The sequence below is a fragment of the Oncorhynchus keta genome, chromosome 17 (genome assembly GCF_023373465.1).
Source record: "Oncorhynchus keta strain PuntledgeMale-10-30-2019 chromosome 17, Oket_V2, whole genome shotgun sequence".
In the NCBI taxonomy this organism is placed as follows: domain Eukaryota; kingdom Metazoa; phylum Chordata; class Actinopteri; order Salmoniformes; family Salmonidae; genus Oncorhynchus; species Oncorhynchus keta.
The window spans coordinates 8,912,523-8,929,165 of NC_068437.1; the positions used below are offsets into that span (position 1 = coordinate 8,912,523).

Consider the following 16,643-nt stretch of genomic DNA (forward strand, 5'->3'; position numbering starts at 1 on the left):
TATTCATTAATTCATTAATATTTTCAATAATTTGCCTTTAAACGGCAATTTATGGTGTAAAATGTCAAGGTTTCAACAGTGATGCTATCCTTGCTTCTGCTTTTCTTTTAAGTTTTATGGAAGACTACACCTACTGTATGGGGTATTGGGGGGAAAAAAACATATTCCATTGCAGACATATAAAAAACAAATTAAACAATCATCACACTACTTCAGTCACAGTTCAAAGCACACCACCACACAGGCTCAGGTGGCTGTGAGCAAGGAGCATTCATCGACAGGATTCCTTGTAATGCCTCTGGAGAAAAATATATGAGTGCTATCCTTGCTTGATTATTACTGTCTTTTATGTATATATTTTTTCGTTTTCCTATTGGGCAATAGTTAATCAGCTGATACAGAGAACGCATGTCATGTGATTTGTGTCAGGATGTAGGTAAGAATGTTTACGTGAAAGAGGAACACACATCCACGAAAAAGAAAACGATAATGTCCAAATTCTATTTTAATTGTTCTCTCATTTGACGACAGCTGAGTATATACAACTGTAAATAGCTAAATTACATATGAGATCGTATCAGTTGTAAGGCATCTGCAACAAATTCGACATGATTATGATAAATATGTTGCACAGATCTGAAACTCGAGATAACTGTGCATTAGAAGTCGCTCTCATCCCGGAGAGCAACCTCTGTGAAAATGTTGTGGACACAGCAAAAGCTAAAATGGCCCAAGGCTGTTCCTTGCTCTGCTGCTTGAGTGGTGCTGGGGTGCTGACAGTCGGCGACATTTCAGAGAGCAAGGCACCGGGGAGAACGGTGGATGGCACATATACAGAGTGAGTAAAGTGAGCTAAAAGAAATGTAAACTGCCATATGCATTTGTTTCCACATTGAGGACGGGATTGGTTCACACATCTCGTGTCTGTCTGTCTGTGCGAGGGTGCGTGCTATATCTTTAAAAAGTTATCTAATTGAATGAATTCCTCGTTGTCTGTAGCTTTGCCTGGGAGGAGGTGACAGTTTACAATGGAGCCCGTGGCAACCCTAGACTTCTGGCTGTGAGCTCTGAGTGCGAGCTGACACTGTATGAACTGGAAGCAGAGGGCCCTACCTCTGGCCCTCTTGTCTCTGCCTCTGAGTTCACAGCAGAGAAGCTACTGCAGCTGGTCAAGGAGAAAGCCCCGAGTACGTGACGCCAATGTCTTTATCATTATCAGTTTAATTCAGATTGAAAGTAGTGGATTATATTTGTTTTAGAGACCACATTAGGGTACACAGAATTAGCAGTTGTGCCTGATGTTGTACTCATTGTTATTTTCATTGCTTTGAGTGTTATTTTACATACATTCTAACTTTAATCTATCCATATGAATTCGTAACCTATACTCAACTGCACTGCTTGCATTTTGATTCTGCAGGTGTGGCTGAGGTGGTGTCCTTGAGGTTGCTGTCCTTTGTGGATGCCAGAAGCTTTCTCCTGCTCAACTCCAGTGTTGTGGTGCAGCTGCAGTGGCAGCAGGGGGCTGAACCGGAGACCCTGTCCTGCTGCAGCATCGTTCTGCCCCCAAAGGCCCCCCTGGACACATGCACTGACTACCAGCTCTGCAGAGGCATACTCTTTGTGTTGACCAAAACTGGAGTCATATGTATCCTTAGCAATTTCATGTGTAGTAGTTAGCCCTGAGACACAGGGCTGTGCAGACTTCTATGGTGTCTAGCCATAACTGCCATAGGAGTCTACAGGCATCTCTCACAACTAAGTCGTAGTATCTTACTCTGATCCTGATTGTCTTTCAGTATACTGCTCTATCTTTAACAGAGTGCTCCAGATGTGTTTGACAGTGCTGAGGGGAGGAAGCTGGCCAGTGTAGACCTGCCCTCGTACCACACTGCTGGGCTGGGGGAAGATGAGCCGGCCCCCTACCTGGACTCCTTCTGTCTCCTCCAGGTGTCTCCTGACCTGGGTACTGCTGTTGCTGCCACTCAGTCTAACACTGCCTTTGCTGTCGACCTCAACCACTATTTCAGGTATTTCGGCAGTAAACAGGGAAGAACTATCACTGAGACGCGCCAAGATGGTTTACTTGTGATTCAATCTGTTCAGTCCACCTGGATGTCTCACAATTGGTATTTTCTTGATTCCTTGCTTCCCTTTTCTTTGGCTCTTTCCCAAAAGCATTCAAGGATAACATCCTTGGTTCCGCCCTTGGTACCTTTTCCTTCAATGCGTTTTTAGAAGGAGGCAAGGAGAGAGGACACGAGCCATCAAGGAAAGGCAAATTGAGAAGGGTTTCCTATGAGCCCCTTCTTCCTTTAATTGACAGAAGTTGTTGTGGATTTTTTCTGCCGTCCTGGTAGGATGTACCCAGAGCATCTGATGTGTCGAGTGGTCCCCAGTCGCCCTCCCCTCAGGCCCCAGGGTCCCTGTGACGAGGACAGCCTCTCCAGCTCCATCTACAGCCACACTGTGCTGGGCACCTCCTTCAGCACTGACCGGTAAGAGGAAGAGCATAGAATAGAACAGAATATAATTATCTGTCAGTGTTGTACATTGCATTTTAGTTAAAGGGGAGTGTATTGCATACCATTTTTTGTTTTTATCTTTAATGCCCTGAAAGTTAAATGAGGAAAATAATGATTTGTTTTCCCCTCTCCCCCTTCCCGTTATCTCCAGGTCCTGGGAAGCTAGGCTGACTTCTCTGTACAACAAGGCCAAGGCTACCCCTCCCTCTTCTCCTCAGACTCTTGGGGCTCCTTGGTTTAAGGATTTCCCCCACATCGAGTGTGGGCGGGCAGCTATCGCTGCCAAGCTCTCCCAGAGCAGAGTCCCATCAGGGGGAGCCACCATGCAATTCTCTGTGCCTGACACAACTGCCCCAGTGCTGCTCTCTGTCTCTGAATTCTCCACTGTGTTGACCTTTGTCTCCCCTGGCAACAGCGAGACAACTGTGGCCTTCTGGGATCTGCAGTCCCAGAGTGTTACCTACCACCGGCCCACCTCGCCCACCGTGCCTATCCAGCGTACCGCAGAGGAGCAGCTCAGCCTGCTTCTGAAGAGTGAGTCTGCTACTGCACACATATGAGAGGTGTTTAGTGTTCCTGAGTGGTCCAGTCTCAGCCATGACTCAAATCTGCTTGAAAATCAGAGACAAGGTTTGAATATTGTTGTCCATCAATGATTCCCAACCAAATTTACTGAGCTAGATCAATTTTGACGAAAAAAAAGGTAACTTTTCAGTTTGTTGATCAGTATAACGTACTATCCGCTTGCCAGGACAAGTATAAAACCATGGGTCAGACAAGAAGATAGATGGGTCAGACAAGAAGACAGATGGGTCAGACAAGAAAACCATGGGTCGGACAAGAAGAACATTGATTAAAGTTGTTAGATTGGACGAAGAAGTAAAAAAAACATCTTACAACCACGCAATGTGTTGCACACTGTCCTCCAAATTTCTGCAGAGCGCATCGGACTATAATATTGTAGGCCTGCATTGACAGGGACGAGCGGTGATTCAATCATGCAGTCAGAAGATTATGTTTTCGTGATCAAAGCGTGCGTAGTGGAGTATACACATTTGTTGATATTCATTGCAAGTTAGTGAGCCCATTTATAGCACATTTTTTTCAGAATTAAAATCCTGGAAAATGAATGTTGTGTGCATCACCTGCATGTGGCATTGGGTTGCTGCCAAAGGAGCAAAAGAGACATTTGCGCAGAAGATAAAATAATGACATACAACAAACTAGCAAGATTACCAGCCAAACTACACTATGTTTTGAATTGGCTGTCTCACTAGTTAACTATTTAGCTATTAGCATGTATTATTGTCATGTCTGATATCCTAAAATAACTCCACAGGCACTGGTGTATAATGGCAAATGACAGACATGCAGTTGATACGGTTGCACAGTTGATGAAACCAGGAACATTTCAGGATGAGCCTGCAGGAAGGGTACCACATGAGGGAGGAGGATGTCTTCCCTGTAACGCACAGCGTTGAGTTTGCCTGCAATGACAACAAGCTCAGTCCGATGATGCTGTGACACACCTCCCCAGACCATGACGGACCCTCCACCTCCAAATCGATCCCGCTCCAGAGTACAGGCCTCGGTGTAACGCTCATTCCTTCGACGATAAACACGAATCTGACCATCACCCCTGGTGAGACAAAACCACAACTCGTCAGTGAAGAGCACTTTTTGCCAGTCCTGTCTGGTCCAGTGACGGTGGGTTTGTGCCCATAGGCGACTTTGTTGCCGGTGATGTCTGGTGACGACCTGCCTTACAACAGGCTTACAAGCCCTCAGTCCATCCTCTCTCAGCCTATTGCGGACAGTCTGAGCACTGATTGAGGGATTGTGTGTTCCTGGTGTAACTCGGCAGTTGTTGTTGCCATCCTGTACCTGTCCCGCATGTGGGATGTTTGAATGTACCGATCTTCTGCAAGTGTTGTTATACGTGGTCTGCCACTGCGAGGACGATCAGCTGTCCGTCCTTTCTCCCTGTAGTGCTGTCTTAGGTTGCTCACAGTATGGACATTGAGATTTATTGCCCTGGCCACGTCTGCAGTCCTCATGCCTCCTTGCAGCATTCCTAAGGCACGTTCACGCAGTTGAGCAGGGACCCTGGGCATCTTTCTTTTGGTGTTTTTCAGAGTCAGTAGAAAGGCCTCTTAGTTTCCTAAGTTGTCATTACTGTGACCTTAATTGCCTACTGTCTGTAAGCTCTTCGTGTCTTAACGACCATTCCACAGGTGCATGTACATTAATTGTTTATGGTTCATTGAAAAAGCATGGTAAACCGTGTTTAAACATTGACAATGAAGATCTGTGAAGTTATTTGGATTTTTACGAATTATCTTTGAAAGACAGGGTCCTGAAAAAGGGATGTTTCTTTTTTTGCTGAGTTTACTATCCTTGATTGGCTCTGGATAGTTTTCAGAGTATATGAATTGGCTGACAATCAGCCCGAAGCCCTTGCTTTGGATTCGGCGGGGGAGAGTGAAACATTGGCGGTGAATGTGCCTTTGGCGTTTTTCTCCCCTGCAGCAGAGTTCCTCCAGATTTGGGGAAGGTATTTCTTGTCCCTGCAGCGGTGAAGCGTTACTTAACCCAGTTTAAAGATCTTGCTGATTTAGCGGCGAGTTACTTAACTACAGAGTATAACAAGGGGGCTAGTCCTAGCTCAGATGTTCCTTGGGCCGGGAATCAGAACGCGCAGTTCCTTCCTCATGTCCAGACACACGGTTTTCAAAAGTGGTGGATATGAAAACAAAATGACAACCCTGGTTCCTGGAGATCATCCACCTGTTGGCCGGGGACCCGTAGGTTGAGGGAGTCTCTCCTTTTCAGAGCTCTTTGGTTGACATTTTGATGTTCTTGCAATAGCTTTTTGAGCAGAGCCTTTCTTTTTTCCACATTGAAGTTTTATATGGCAGCCATTTCGGGGCGTGTCATGTACGGATGGACGGCTCGACCCCAGAGTCTCATCCTCTGTTGGTGCGGTTCCTGAAAGGCGTACATTGGCTCGGACCAGGGTCTAAGCCTATAGCACCGACCCGGGACCTGGCGTTGGTCCTGGACGCTCTGTGTGAGCCTCCGTTTGAACCGTTGGAGTCTGTGGACCTGAAGTTTCTTTCCTAGAAATGTGCACTGCTCATGGTGTCGGCAAAACGCGTTGGGCATCTCCACGCACTTCCTGTTTGAAGTTTGCACCTGGCAAAGTGAAACTACATCCTAATCCAGTTGCTCTCAAGGTTATGCCTATGAGGGGGGTAGCTGGCTTTTGAGCAGTCTCTTTCTCACCCCCACCGTTTGTTTCCAGTGAACCACGAAGGCAGCATGGCCTGTATCCTATATGGATAGGAACAAGGATATCCGTATTGTGACCAGCTTTTTTTGTCTGTTTCGCTAATCCAGCTCGGGATAGGGTGCTTTCTAAGCAGTGTCTGTCTTGTTGGATTGTGGAGGCTATCTTCCTGGTGTGTGGTGGCTTCTTGGGCATTGTTCATGGGCATGAAGATTGGTGATATTTGTGCTGCAGCGAGTTGGGGTTCCCCCACATACCTTTTGTGAAATTGTATTGATTGGATGTAACTGCTTCCGGTGTGGCTCATAGTGTTCTTATGGCTGGTTCCGGGAGTGGATGTCCGGCAGTTCATAGATGGCGCATTTATCCGGGTTACCACAGTTTCCCTGTGGGTTTGAGCCTTGGGCTGCCGTGGTTCGTCAATGAAGTGGCACGCATTATCAAGTCACAGCAGGTGCCCTGTTGTTTTGGACTTGCGGTTCCTTGTATGAGATCTGACTTTTCAGGGTCCCAAGGTAAGTGTTGTTCTTGCCAAGGTGGGGCTTGTAGACTTGGGCCGCTGTGGTCGATGTTAGACAGCCTTTTGTCCTGGTTTCCCTGATTTGAGCCTTGGTCTGCCTTGGTGCGCAGCAGCGTGCATAGTGCGTTTTATCAGAGTTACCACAGTTTTCTCTGGGTTTGAACCTTGGGCTACGGCAGCGCGCGAGTACACCGTTTACAGGTTGCTGCAGGTTTTTTGTCGGAATCCTGCAGTTGCCATTTTGATGGTGGATCTTTGATGTTATGGGGCTATTTTGTTTCCACAGGTCCTGGGGCTATTGTTAAGGTCAACGGCAAACTTTTTCCCAGTACCAGGAGATTTTAGCCAAAAACCTGGTTACCTCTGCCAGGAGGCTGAAACTTGGCTGTAAATGGATCTTCTAACAAGACAATAACCCCAAGCATACATCAAAATCTACAAATAAATGATTAATTGGCCAGAAAAATCAACATTTTGCAATGGCCATCTCAGTCTCCGGACTTGAAAACCTGCAGTTTGAATGAAAAAGGGCAGTCCATAAGCACAGACTAAGGATATCAATGATCTGGAAGGATTCTGTATGGAGGAATCGTCTAAGATCCTTCCACATGAGTTCTCCAACTCATAAAACAATGGAGAGTAAGGCTCAGTGCCTTTCTCCTCGCTAGGTGAGGTATTGTTAAACTAAAATATCTTTCTCTGAGCAATTGTTTTACTGGTAGAATAAAATAATATAATTTCATTTTTTTTTTGTGTGTGTAAAATATAGCTCAGTATTTTTATTTATTTTATACAGTCATTTTTGCTCATCTTTATCAAGGGTGTCAGTCATTTTAGACCCCACTGTAGGTTGCCCTTAGAGTTGTGCAAAGTTGGTTGGATCTTATTCTAAGCTGTAATCTGATTCACAGCTGTAATGGCTTCCAAACGTGCTTCTACCCAGTATTACCTCTGGGTTGTGAAGACATATGCAATTATTATTATTATATCATTTTTTGTTGTCTTTTTTAATAATTTGGGAAATGTTCTATCATATTCTTTCACTTTCAAAATGTGGATTAGGTTGTGTAGATCGGTAAGAAAAAAATAAAATGCAATACTTTTTTAGATACCACTTGCACACTTTTCTTCTGTAAAAATTGTGAGTAGACTTTCACTAGGCACTGTATGTTTTTGTTATTCATGTGTGTATGGATGTTGAGTGTAGCTCTTGTGTGTTGCAGCGTCAGGCCTGTCCCTGTTGCTATTTGCTGTGTCACAGGAGGAGCTGCTCAACAGACTAATGGTATTTGGCAGTGCTGGCACAGTGGACTCTCTGTGCCACCTTAATGAATGGGGCCGCTGCGCCATCCCCATTCACGCCTTGCAGGTAGGAGGCCTGGGGCCCATTCAGTTGGCTAAATGGTTTGCTTAATTTCACAACAGTACGTACTGAACGACACATGCCTTTGTCTTGTATTTGTAGGCTGGTCTAAAGAACCACCAGTTGGACACAGTGGACTTCTTCCTGAAGAGCAAAAAGAATGTCCTGACTCCACCCTCTGGGTATATTCTACCTGACCAATCAGCTGCCATCTCAACCCAGAGCCAGCTGAAGAGTAAGGCCTTTCCAATCAATTTCATATTAATCACATAAAGCCCTAGAATCCTAATATAAATACTTAGTATTTAAATTAAGTAAAAAATAAAAACACAGTAGAATTGCATAACCATAACAAGGCTATATGTAGGTAGGGGTGAAGTGACTATGTATAGATGATAAGATGAATAACAGCGAGTAACAGCAGTGTTAGAACAGGGTGGGGTCAATGTAAATAGTCTGTAGAACTTTTGGAAGATCTGGGGACCCAGGCCAAATCTTTTCAGTCTCCTGAGGGGGAAAATGTGTTGTCGTACCCTCTTCACGACTGTCTTGGTATGTTTGGACCATGATGTTGATGCTACACTATTTTATGTCTTTGTGCAGGGGCGCCACCTCCCTGTTATTTTAAGGGATTATCAGTGGCCCAGGCGTCTTTAAGATTTCATTACATGCTTTATGAATTTCAATGTGCAATTGATGTTTGTTTATTTTTCAATAATTATTCACTCACTTAGGTTGGAGTCATTAAAACTAATTTTTCAACCACTCCACAAAAAAACTATAGTTTTGGCAAGTCGGTTAGGACATCTACTTTGTGCATGACACAAGCAATTCTTTACAGACAGATTATTTCACTTATAATTCACTGTACAATTCCAGTGGGTCAGAAGTTTACATACACTTTAAAAAAAATACATTTTACAACTTTTTTTCTCCCCGATTTTGAGGTATCCAATTGGTAGTAGTTAGTCTTTTCTCATCGCTGCAACTCCCGTACGGACTCGGGAGAGGCGAAAGTCGAGAGCCATGCGTCCTCCGAAACACAACCCAACCAAGCCACACTGCTTTTTGACACAATGCACATCCAACCCGGAAGCCAGCCAGCGTGTCTGAGGAAACACCGTACATCTGGCGACCTGGTCAGCGTGCACTGCGCCCGGCCCACCACAAGAGTCGCTAGTGAGTGATGAGAGTATAAACACAATGGTACCACGCAGCTGTCATACCACTCAGGAAGGAGACTCGTTCTGTCTCCTAGAAATGAACGTACTTTGGTGCAAAAAGTGCAAATCAATCCCAGAACAACAGCAAAGGACCTTGTTAAGATGCTGGAGGAAACAGGTACAAAAGTATCTATATCCACAGTAAAACGAGTCCTATAACCTTAAAGGCCGCTCAGCAAGGATGAAGCCTCTGCTCCAAATCCGCCATAAAAAAGAGGACAAAGATTGTACTTTTTGAAGAAATGTCCTTTGGTCTGATGAAACAAAAATATAATTGTTTGGCCCTAATAACCATTGTTTGGTGGAATAAGGGGGAGGCTTGCAAGCTGAAGAACACCATCCCAACTGTGAAGCACAGGTTGGCAGTATCATGTTGTGGGGGTGCTTTGCTGCAGGAGGGACTGGTACACTTCAGAAAATAGATGGCATCACGAGAAAGGACAATTCTGAGGATATATTGAAGCAGCATCTCAAGACATCAGTCAGGAAGTTAAAGCTTGGTCGCAAATGGGTCTTCCAAATGAGCAATGACCCCAAGCATATTTCCAAACATGTGGCAAAATGGTTTAAGGACAACAAAGTCAAGGTATTGGAATGATCATCACAAAGCCCTGACCTCAATCCTATAGAAAATTTGTGGGCAGAACTGAAGAAGTGTGTGCGAGCAAGGAGGCCTACAAACCTGACTCCGTTACACCAGCTCTGTCAGGAGGAATGGGCCAAAGTTCACCCAACTTATTGTGGGAAGCTTGTGGAAGGCTACCTGAAAAGATTGACCCAAGTTAAGCAATTTTAAAGGCAATGCTACCAAATACTAATTGAGTATATGTACACTTCTGACCCACTGGGAATGTGATGAAAGAAATTAAAGCTGAAATAAATCATTCTCTCTACTATTATTCTGACATTTCACATTATTAAATAAAGTGGTGATCAAAACTGACCTAAGACAGGGAATTGTTACTAGGATTAAATGTCAGGAATTGTGAAAACTGAGTTTAAATGTGTTTGTAAACTTCCGACTTCAACTGTACCTTTTCAAATTTTGCATTTTGCAAATAGTGTACAGTTCAAGTGACACCTTTCATCCATTTGTCGTGTTTATGTAATGTAGTATTGTGTTGCAAGGTCAATACACTTTACTGAGTTATAAATCAGGCTGAAAATAAGGCATACATTGAAAGCTACAATGTAATGGACACTCTAGGTTGTAAATGCAAGTAATCTGCTAATCCTATACCATGCATGACAATTAAATGCTTGGGGGAACACAGACACACGAACGGGGAGAGTTACGACGGTAATGATTCATATTGTGCATTGATTGACACATTGGAGCTATTGGGCCGACAGTCTGTTGGTTTTTATTTTTTTACCTTTATGTAACCAGGCAAGTCAGTTAAGAACAAATTCTTATTTTCAATGTCGGCCTAGGAACAGTGGGTTAACTGCCTGTTCAGGGGCAGAACGACAGATTTGTACCTTGTCAGCTCGGGGGTTTGAACTTGCAACCTATCGGTTACTAGTCCAACGCTCTAACCACTAGGCTACGCTCAGCCTTGCCTCCTGAGTCCTGCTTGGATCGTTGTATAGTAGGTAAAGCTTTGGAGCCCCTTAATCTAGCCCACTGGGAGTGGCTGACAAACAGAAAGGAACAAGTATTTGGTATTTTATCAGGATCCCCATTAGCAGCACCCACTCTTCCTGGGGTCCACACAACATAAAACATGACATAATACAAAAAATGTATAAACAAGACCAGCTCAAAGACAGAACTACATACATTAAATAAATATCACAAACACACACACACACAAATATGTATTTTAAATGTGTCTGCGTTCCTGTATGTGTGTGTACTAGTATGTTGTTCCGGGCTGTATACCGTATTTTACTATACACCGGTATTTATGCACGGACCGGTTTGGGTTTTTACTGTACCTTCTATAACGGTATTTTTAATGTTTGGCTTGTTAAATGTGATCCGCCGTGTGTAACATCTATTTTTATAATTTACTTTGCTACTTGAGTCATCACTCTCTCTCTCCATGCCGCTTTCCACACAGACCTGGTCCCACCCCGTCACTCAAGGAGAGCATTTGTTATTGCTTGACCACGAGACACTTTCGTTCAGTCTGCATGGTCAATGCAGCACATGCAACAATGTTGATGACAACAATGTTGTTTCCACTTTGATCTTAATATAAATCCACAAGCATTCTATAATTACAATATTAGTTTGTGCTTCTTACATCTGCAAACAGCTAGTATGTAATTTCTTAGCAAGTTAAGCTAAATCTTGTTAACCACTAATGCTAATTGCTAGTTAGCTGGCTAGTCAACGAGCTATTACAAGTACTGAGTCAGAGCAAACGTAGCTAGCTAATACAGCCTGATCCCAGTACTGGTGGAGGCTTAAATCAGCATGTTTTTTTGTGCAACAGTATCTTCATAAATAAAAAAGGAATAGGCGAAGCATGAATATGTTGGCTATATGAATAAAAATGTAATATAGCCAGAGATTATAGGGTTCCCTAGGAAACACTGAACATCACTTTGGTTCCTACCCTGTCACAATAACTTGCCCATGTCATTTTCATTCGTTGTCATGTTAAGCACTGTATTCAAAGTGCCCACTATTATTTATATTCTAACTATAGAATTATAATAAACATTCTATTTCCATGATTCGAAAAGTTCACCGATCTAAATCGCAATTGAAGCATTTGGTTAAAAATAAGGCCTAGTATTTTTGCCCATATTGTGGCAGTGTGGAAATGATCTCAAATGAGTGCAGGAAACTATTTTAGGTTAAAGTTGAATTGAACATTATAAAACAATCACAATTGGGAAAGACTCATTTAAAATAATTTAGAATATATGTGTTGCCACCCTTGGGTCACAAACTACTCATAAAGGAAATGTAGAACATTTATTTTAAAGTCTGTAGAAATAGAAACTCCAGCACACTGGTGAGCTTAATGCTCCAAAAATGTAACAGATCTTATATTTCAGTCTCAATAGGCCTTCATCAGGGATTTCTACTGATGTTATTAGGAGATCAGGACCAAACTTGTTTGTATGGTCTATGTTGAATCATGATTAGGTCTGATGGGTGTTTCAAACTTTCAATAACACAGAGGTTTCTCCCTATTCTCTAATCAAAAACATAAAATATCATCAACAATTTGAAAAATACCATGATATGATATTTTGGCCCTATCGCCCAGCCCTAACTGTGAGCATACAGTTTGTGTGAGAGAGAAAGGGAAGGGACTATACCGTAAGATACCTCATGCGATGTCAGCTAGAATTACCACTCCTAATAGTAATTGCCTTCTCACATGATGTCTCACTGTAGTCTCATCACAGCCTAGTAATTGAAATTGTGTGCATGCGCTCCCATGCCTTTAATTTGTTTGTGTATGTGTGTGTGGTTGATGTTTTCTCATACTGACTAGAATAAATATGTTCAACCTCTGTAGTGTATTATGAGCTTCAAATTAATATTTATGGAGTGTATATGTAAAGAAATACATTTATGGGTCCCTTCAATGGGTAGGACAGTGTAATTACCAGAATGTAATGAATAGAACTGTAGCAAACACAGCCATTACAATGGCAAAATTTTCCCCTACACATATGACCTAGGTACAGATCTAGGATCAGCTTCCACTCCCCCAATCCTAACCTTAACCATTAGTGGGGAACATGCACAACTGAATAAAGATCAGCTTCTGGAAGCAACTTCATCCTACTGCAGATATGACAATATGAGTGTTTCTCTGTTCCTGTAGATGTCCAGGATCTGTGTCCGGCTCTGGACCTTCTGCGTTGTGCCATCAGAGACAATCATACTGAGGCCCAGAGCCGACAATTTTCAGAACAGCTGCTCAGCATCACCCTGGCCTTCCTCAACACACAAGTCAGGGCTGTCCTCTCCGCCACAGAGGGTAAGACACTTATCTCGCCGCGTTCCCCATGCTTTTGCATGCACTGCTTGAAGGTTAAACCCATGTTCATTGCTACACACGCCAGTAGATTCTGGAGGTTGCTAACAAACTTTCAAAAAACATTTTGGATAAAATGCCCACATGTACATTTTAAAAAACATTTAAAAACCGTGAACAATCCCTTTCAGATTTGAGGGGACACTGCATCAACCTGCTTAGCTACAGAATCCAGTTGCTGTAAGCATGATGCATTAGGAGTGCTGCCTCACTGAGCAGAGTCATGGTTGAGTGGTAACCCTCCCGGCTCTAGGCTCATGTACTACAACTCTGGAGACTGGGGTTCAAACCCTTCACACTACTCTACTATGCCTGATCCATTTCCCACTCTGTTTCTCACCTCTGAAATGAAATCAATAAAATTTGAAATCCACTCACTTTAAAATAAAAAAAATACTGCTATCTCAAGCAATCAGCCATGGCTGGCACGAAAACATCTGCAGGAGAATGCATCAATCTGCTTAGTTGCAAACTGTATAACAAAAAAATCTAGTTGACATTAGAATTTTGTTTGCTTCCACATGCAAACAGTGAATTGAAATTAATTCATTAGGCCTTAATCTATGGATTTCACATGACAGGGCAGGGGCGCAGCTGTGGGTGAGCCCGGGAGGGCATAGGCCCACCCACTTGGGAGCCCAGCCAATCAGAATAGGTTTTTTACCAACAAAAGGGCATTATTACAGACATAAATACTCCTCAGTTTCATCAGCTCTCCGGGTGGCTGGTCTCAGACGATTATGCAGGTGAAGAAACCCAGATGTGGAGGTCCTGGGCTGGTGTGGTTACACGTGGTCTGTGGTTGTGAGGACGGTTGGACGTATTGCCAAATTCTTTAAAACGACATTGAAGGTGGCATATGGTAGAGAAGTGAACATTCAATTCTCTGGCTACAGCTCTGATGGACGTTCCTGCAGTCAGCAAGCCAATTGCATGCTCCCTCAGAACTTGAGACATCTGTGGCATTGTGTTGTGTGGCAAAACTTCACATTTTTTGGATCTTTTATTGCAGCTCATGAGACATGGGACTAATACTTTACATGTTGCGTTTATATTTTTGTTCAGTGTAGAAAAGTCTATAGAAATAGAAACTACAACACACTGGTGACCTTAATGCTCCATAAATGTACCAATCTTATATTTCAGTCTCAATAGGCCTTCGTCAGGGATTTGTACTGATGTTGTTAGGAGATCAGGACCAAACTTGAGTTTGTATGGTCTATGTTGAATCATGATAAGGTCTGATGATGGTGGGTGTTTCAAACTTTCAATAACACAGAGGTTTCTCCCTATTCTCTAATTTCTTTCTTCACAGAGCTGGATGAGAACCTGCAGGAGTGTGTGGAGATCTTGGATAGTTACGTCTCGGATCTGCGTACCTTCATGAAGAGGTTTCCCTGGCCAACAGGTGGCGACACTTCCACCCTTGTCCCATCCCCCATACCTGTACCTGAGGAGGTGGAGAATGATGACTGGAGTTCCCTCTCTTCTGAGGTAAAAACACAGTGAAGCTTTCAGAATAGCTACTTTATTGTCGATTCTTCCACTCAAATTAATTGATTTGCTGTCACAATCACGCACACACACACAAGATGCAGAGTGGGCATGAATCCTCAGCGACATCCTAGATGGATAATCATGATAATGGCTTGAATTTATGTCACACTTTTTAACCATAGGCCTCAAAGCGCTTGACCTTGTGCTAGGGTAACTCTTCTCATCCACAACAGCCATTTTGCACCAGAATGGTTCTCCCCAATTTGGCTTTCATTAAATAATTATCTACAGTAATGACCAGATATCCGATTTCTGATACTGTGTGTGCGTCAAGGAGGTGGTCGAGCGGGCAGTGCTGACCAAGCAGATTCCCCGGGCCCAGGCCTACCTGAGGAGCCAGAACAGGCCAGATCAGCGACTGGAGGAGTTGAGGAGTACGGGGCTGCGTCTGGCCTTCAACTGCCTCACACACAAAGACCTGGAGCAGGCCACAGCACTGCTCAGGAACATGGTGAGACTATGGCTATGTTCGGTTTGTTTTCACTAAGTCTGGAAGGATTCTGTATGGAGGAATGGTCTAAGATCCCTCCGGATGCGTTCTCCAACTCCATAAAACCTTTTAGAAAAAGGCTCATTGTCGTTATCCTCACAAGGTGAGGTATCGAAGGGTATTGAAAACTCGGGTGTCAATAATGTTGTCTTCTACCTTTTTGAGAGAAAAAAAATTACTTGTTTAACAAAATCTCTTTCTCTGAGCAATTGTAGTAGTATAAAATAATTGCATTTCCCAAAAAAATGTAGCATACAATATAATAGCCCAGTATTTGAATTTATTTTATACAGTAATTTTTTTTTTCAGACCCCACTGTTGGTTGCCCTTAGAGTTGTTCAAAGTTGGTAGAATCTTATTCTAAATGATTCACAGCTGTAATGGCTGCCAAAAGGGCTTCCACCAAGTATTACCTCTGGGGTAATCTTTATATTCGTAGTTAGACAATGATGAACAATGGTAACAATATAAGATAAAACTAAATAAACAATATAGCAGCGAGCAGCAATGAACGGGGTTCAGAGGATGATAGAAAGGACACAATATCAGTTGAATAGCAAAGCAAGCACTCTATCATGTAGGAACAATCTTCCTTTATGTGCAATCATAAGTTTAAATACAACATGTGAAGTGAATCTGATGAACGGTTCATGAGGAGAAGATGATTGCAGATCATTTTTAGCATTAGCGTTACATATGCAGTAATTAGTTATTAGTAGTTTCCTTGTTTTTTTAGATATCAATACAAAATTCAGTGGGCTTCATCTTAGGGATGTCGATGATAGCGATGACAAGTTTCAAGTTGATAGGCCACCGTGGAGTGGATTTCCAGTAGTTTAAATTGACACGTAAAATCCTATTTGGATTTGTCAACTTAGCCATCTCTTAGCCAATCCCTTGGCTTTTCTCAAACTAAGTTAAGAGATGTACCATGGACCTGTTACTTATCCTTCATGAGAATATGTTTTCCCAAGATGGAGGAGAATCTTTCCTGGTAGACCTTAAGAAATGTGGTCCGCATTAGAAAAGACACTTACATACAAAGTTTCAAGTCTCTAGGTCAAACAGGGTGGTGAATAGGAGGGTTTAAGTGAGATTGCTTATAACAGAGCCACCTATAGGCCAATCACGCCATTCTTTTTCACCAAGTTATTCATGGCCTCTAGTTCTGTGCTCCAAATTAGAAAAAAGGTACCAATCTATGCTTCAGTTATTTGACTTTATCAAAAATATGTATTTTTCATCTAAGAATAACAACAGCTTTGCTGTGAACCCCTAAAAAAAGTTTTTCAACTAATCTCACAATTACCAGACATATACCAGACATAACTCAGACATATTTAAGGGAGCTGATCTATAACATATTTAGACACAAGTTGCATGCAATGTCTACATGATCAAAAAAAAGTTGAACCCTTAGCTACAGAAATTATAACCAGACCAAAACACCTATGATCCAGAACTCTATGTCACCTGACAAGAAATCAAAGAATCTTGTTGAGAACTGGGATACTGCTTCTGGCAATTAAATTAGGTGGGTTCAATGCCATAAATAAAGAAGAGCGGCTATAAACTGGTTGTTTGTTTAGCAACAAAACCTACGTGTGCGCAGCTACGGGGTTGGCTTCCATTGTTGGCAACATGTGAACTATATTTCATTTCCAAA

General features: G+C 42.8%; 1 protein-coding gene across 3 annotated transcripts in view; it reads left to right on the forward strand.

The window, feature by feature from the left end:
• Positions 1 to 397: 397 nt before the first annotated feature.
• spg11 (SPG11 vesicle trafficking associated, spatacsin) overlaps positions 398 to 16,643 on the forward strand; it is a 71,472-nt gene continuing 55,226 nt past the window's right edge. For all 3 annotated transcript variants that reach the window (XM_035790542.1, XM_035790544.1, XM_035790543.1), the window contains exons 1-11: positions 398 to 838; positions 1,000 to 1,187; positions 1,421 to 1,648; positions 1,832 to 2,030; positions 2,361 to 2,498; positions 2,677 to 3,059; positions 7,558 to 7,703; positions 7,800 to 7,932; positions 12,718 to 12,873; positions 14,246 to 14,424; positions 14,762 to 14,938. In XM_035790542.1, coding sequence (XP_035646435.1) covers positions 609 to 838; positions 1,000 to 1,187; positions 1,421 to 1,648; positions 1,832 to 2,030; positions 2,361 to 2,498; positions 2,677 to 3,059; positions 7,558 to 7,703; positions 7,800 to 7,932; positions 12,718 to 12,873; positions 14,246 to 14,424; positions 14,762 to 14,938 — 2,157 coding nt within the window. In that variant the 5' untranslated portion in view covers positions 398 to 608. The remainder of the gene's footprint in view (positions 839 to 999; positions 1,188 to 1,420; positions 1,649 to 1,831; positions 2,031 to 2,360; positions 2,499 to 2,676; positions 3,060 to 7,557; positions 7,704 to 7,799; positions 7,933 to 12,717; positions 12,874 to 14,245; positions 14,425 to 14,761; positions 14,939 to 16,643) is intronic.